This window comes from Pyxicephalus adspersus, chromosome 2, assembly GCF_032062135.1.
Source record: "Pyxicephalus adspersus chromosome 2, UCB_Pads_2.0, whole genome shotgun sequence".
In the NCBI taxonomy this organism is placed as follows: domain Eukaryota; kingdom Metazoa; phylum Chordata; class Amphibia; order Anura; family Pyxicephalidae; genus Pyxicephalus; species Pyxicephalus adspersus.
Window position 1 is genome coordinate 3,507,698 of NC_092859.1, and position 2,821 is coordinate 3,510,518.

General features: G+C 44.8%; 1 protein-coding gene across 1 annotated transcript in view; it reads left to right on the forward strand.

The window, feature by feature from the left end:
• LOC140322134 (multifunctional procollagen lysine hydroxylase and glycosyltransferase LH3-like) overlaps window positions 1-1,073 on the forward strand; it is a 16,802-nt gene extending 15,729 nt beyond the window's left edge. The window contains 1 exon segment of the mRNA XM_072398753.1: window positions 194-1,073. Coding sequence (XP_072254854.1) covers window positions 194-349 — 156 coding nt within the window. The 3' untranslated portion in view covers window positions 350-1,073.
• Window positions 1,074-2,821: the final 1,748 nt, after the last annotated feature.

Below are 2,821 nucleotides of genomic sequence, written 5' to 3' on the forward strand. Positions count from 1 at the left end.
ATGGGTCTCTTCCAATATACCAATAGCAGCATATTAAAGCTATAGCGACCTGAAAGGGTCAGTTCTTGTATGATCTTTGCAGCGAATAGTTAACACTTGTATAGAGGATCTCCGAGATGCTTGGGCATGCAGGACATTGTTGGGGTTGATCCTAAATGCTGACACAGATCTGCTCTTCTCTTCCCCTTCACAGGGCGGCGGCTGCCGGTTTATCCGCTACAATTGCCGTGCGGAGGCTCCCAGGAAAGGATGGTCCTTTATTCACCCCGGCCGCCTAACCCATTACCACGAGGGTCTTCCCACCACTAAAGGAACCCGATACATTATGGTGTCATTCGTAGACCCTTGACCCCAAAGAGTTTCTTCCCTTTCCCCCCCCCCCGAAAAAAAAACAGCAAGACAGAGAAGCTATCCCTGACACGGTGGTTAAATGGCTCCATCGTAGTCTGATGTAGTTATTACTCTCTGACAGCCAGCCATGACTGCCGGCGAACAACATGACGGTAAAAAAACGCTGTGCCCCAGAGTGCGACCAATCAGATATTTATCAAACCCCAACCAATCACCGATGACGCCATGTTCATCTTGCAGTCCTGAAAAAATTTACAGTTCGATGACCAGTGCGCAACGTACCTGAGCGCTGTGTTCCAGCTCCTCCAAAACGCAACTTCTTCCTGACAACCTCACACTTACCTCAATCTGCCTTCACGTTACCAAAGCCATGGGGAAGGGCGGGGGGGGTTATGGGTCTTTTTGCACAGATTTAGATTGTTTGCACATTTGCCAGGGAGAGGAAAAAAAAAATGTCTATTTTTATAGAAAGCATTAACTGGGAAGAAGTAGGCAGGTTAGCGGTGTCGCAGTGGGCGGATCTTTATGGGGAACCATGGAGTCATTTCATTGGGCGGGGAAGGAGTTCCCCCTCCCGCATTTAAGTTGTTTTTGCAGTTTGCTGGCTTTGTACAAAATGCTTTAAATTATTTGCTGCTTTAACAATTTTTTAACGTAATGGAGAGAATTAATGGTATACGTTTAATTTGTTTAAAAAAAATAAAAACTTCTTACCGAAGATATTTGGTTTGTGGTGTTGTCAGGTTTTTTCTTTCTTGATATTTTCCAGACCGTCCAAGCAGAAAGTCTCAGCTGATTGTCTGTGCAAAGAATGGCCGATGGGTCGGGCTCCCAGGGTGCTGTACGAATCTGATGCATGCAGTGAACTGGCTCCTAGGGGGAGGAGTTTAAATAATAAAATGCTTTAATTGGGTGGTTGTCAGACTATAATATTGGGCGATTCTAGCCAGCTTGTATTTGCATGTAGAAACCCCAGGTAACACCCACGTGTGATTCTGAGCCTCTGTGATGGAAAGAACTGAAACCCAATGATTGAAAGCGGTCAGGCTGGGGAGGGACGAGATGATGGCGGAGGTCCTCCAGCGAGGAAATGAGGCCGCTCTGTCTGCCTTGCTGCAGTATATTGAGAAGCTTGCAGTGTGAAAACAGGGGAAGCAATTTCAGTATAGGAGAGGAGCCAGAACAACTGCAAGACTAAAGGGGAACCCTGGGGAGACAGATTTAACAAAGGGGAGGTTGGGGGAGACAGATTTAGGAAGGGGAGGCCGGGGGAGACGGATTTATATATATGCGCATACTGGTTGTCCTGTCCACTTCTTATGGATGTCCATGGTGAGGCCTGTGGGCGGTCTGAGCTCCGATCTGAATCTGTGTATGGGGTAGGTAGCGTGTACAAGGAGTTTGGGGGTCTCAGGGGACAGGTAGGGGCAGTTTTTGGAGATATTACGCAGGTAAGTAGTAAGGGTTTTAGGAGACAAAAGAAAACGTGCAGGCAAGAATAAAAAGATGGGTTTTGAGGGCTCTTTTTATTGAGCAGAAAGTAGGAGCAGGGAGGTCATTAGTAGTTCATGTTTGTCAAATCTGCATTTTCAGGTTCCCCAATTCCCGTGCTTCAGAAATGTCCGGATGTTCTGGTGTTCCAATAGCTTCATCATTCTTCAAGTCACCATCCTGAATTCCTACTGACTTTTATCTACGCCATTACTTCAGGCAAGTGACTCAGACTGTAGTTCCAACATGCAAATATTTGGATCATGACTTTCCCTTCACATAAACCACAAACAACTCCTAGGAAAAACGAATTTCACTGGACAAATAAAAGTAAACCATAAGTAATGTTCTCTCTGCACGATATATACCCCCCCCTTTCCTTTCACTATTCTGTTCGGTATACTGACCGTCCAGACAACAACCCAATTGATTTGGTAAGTTGGACATTGGCATACTTCTGTTGAATTTGTGAATTTGACATAAACTTTTCTCAGGGTTTAATCCAGAATTTTTCATAAACCGAGTGGGAAGAAGTTGTATGCCGGGGCAGCCTTTGCATTGTGACTCAACTCCGGCAGGTTTTTAGGTGTTTACTGAAAAGTGCTGGGTGGTGCGCCCAGTTAAAAGTGGCCGGGGAGATTACCGGTGCTGTTATTGGAATGATAAAATCGCACAGCCTTCTAAATTAATATTATTATTATTATTAAACAGGATTTATATAGCGCCAACATATTACGCAGCGCTGTACATTAAATAGTACAATCTAGTAGAATACTGGCAATGTTTACTTTCCAATATTATCTTTAGCATGAAAGTCAAACCGCTGGTGTCTCAGACAAGATAGACAACGGTATAGTATAAGATCTGACCAGAAGACGGTGGCCTCGGAGTAGCCGAGTGCACCAGACCTTACCAAGAAATACCAAGCTTCAGAAACATTGCTCCAATTATTCACTGTAATGTCATTACAAAGCACAAG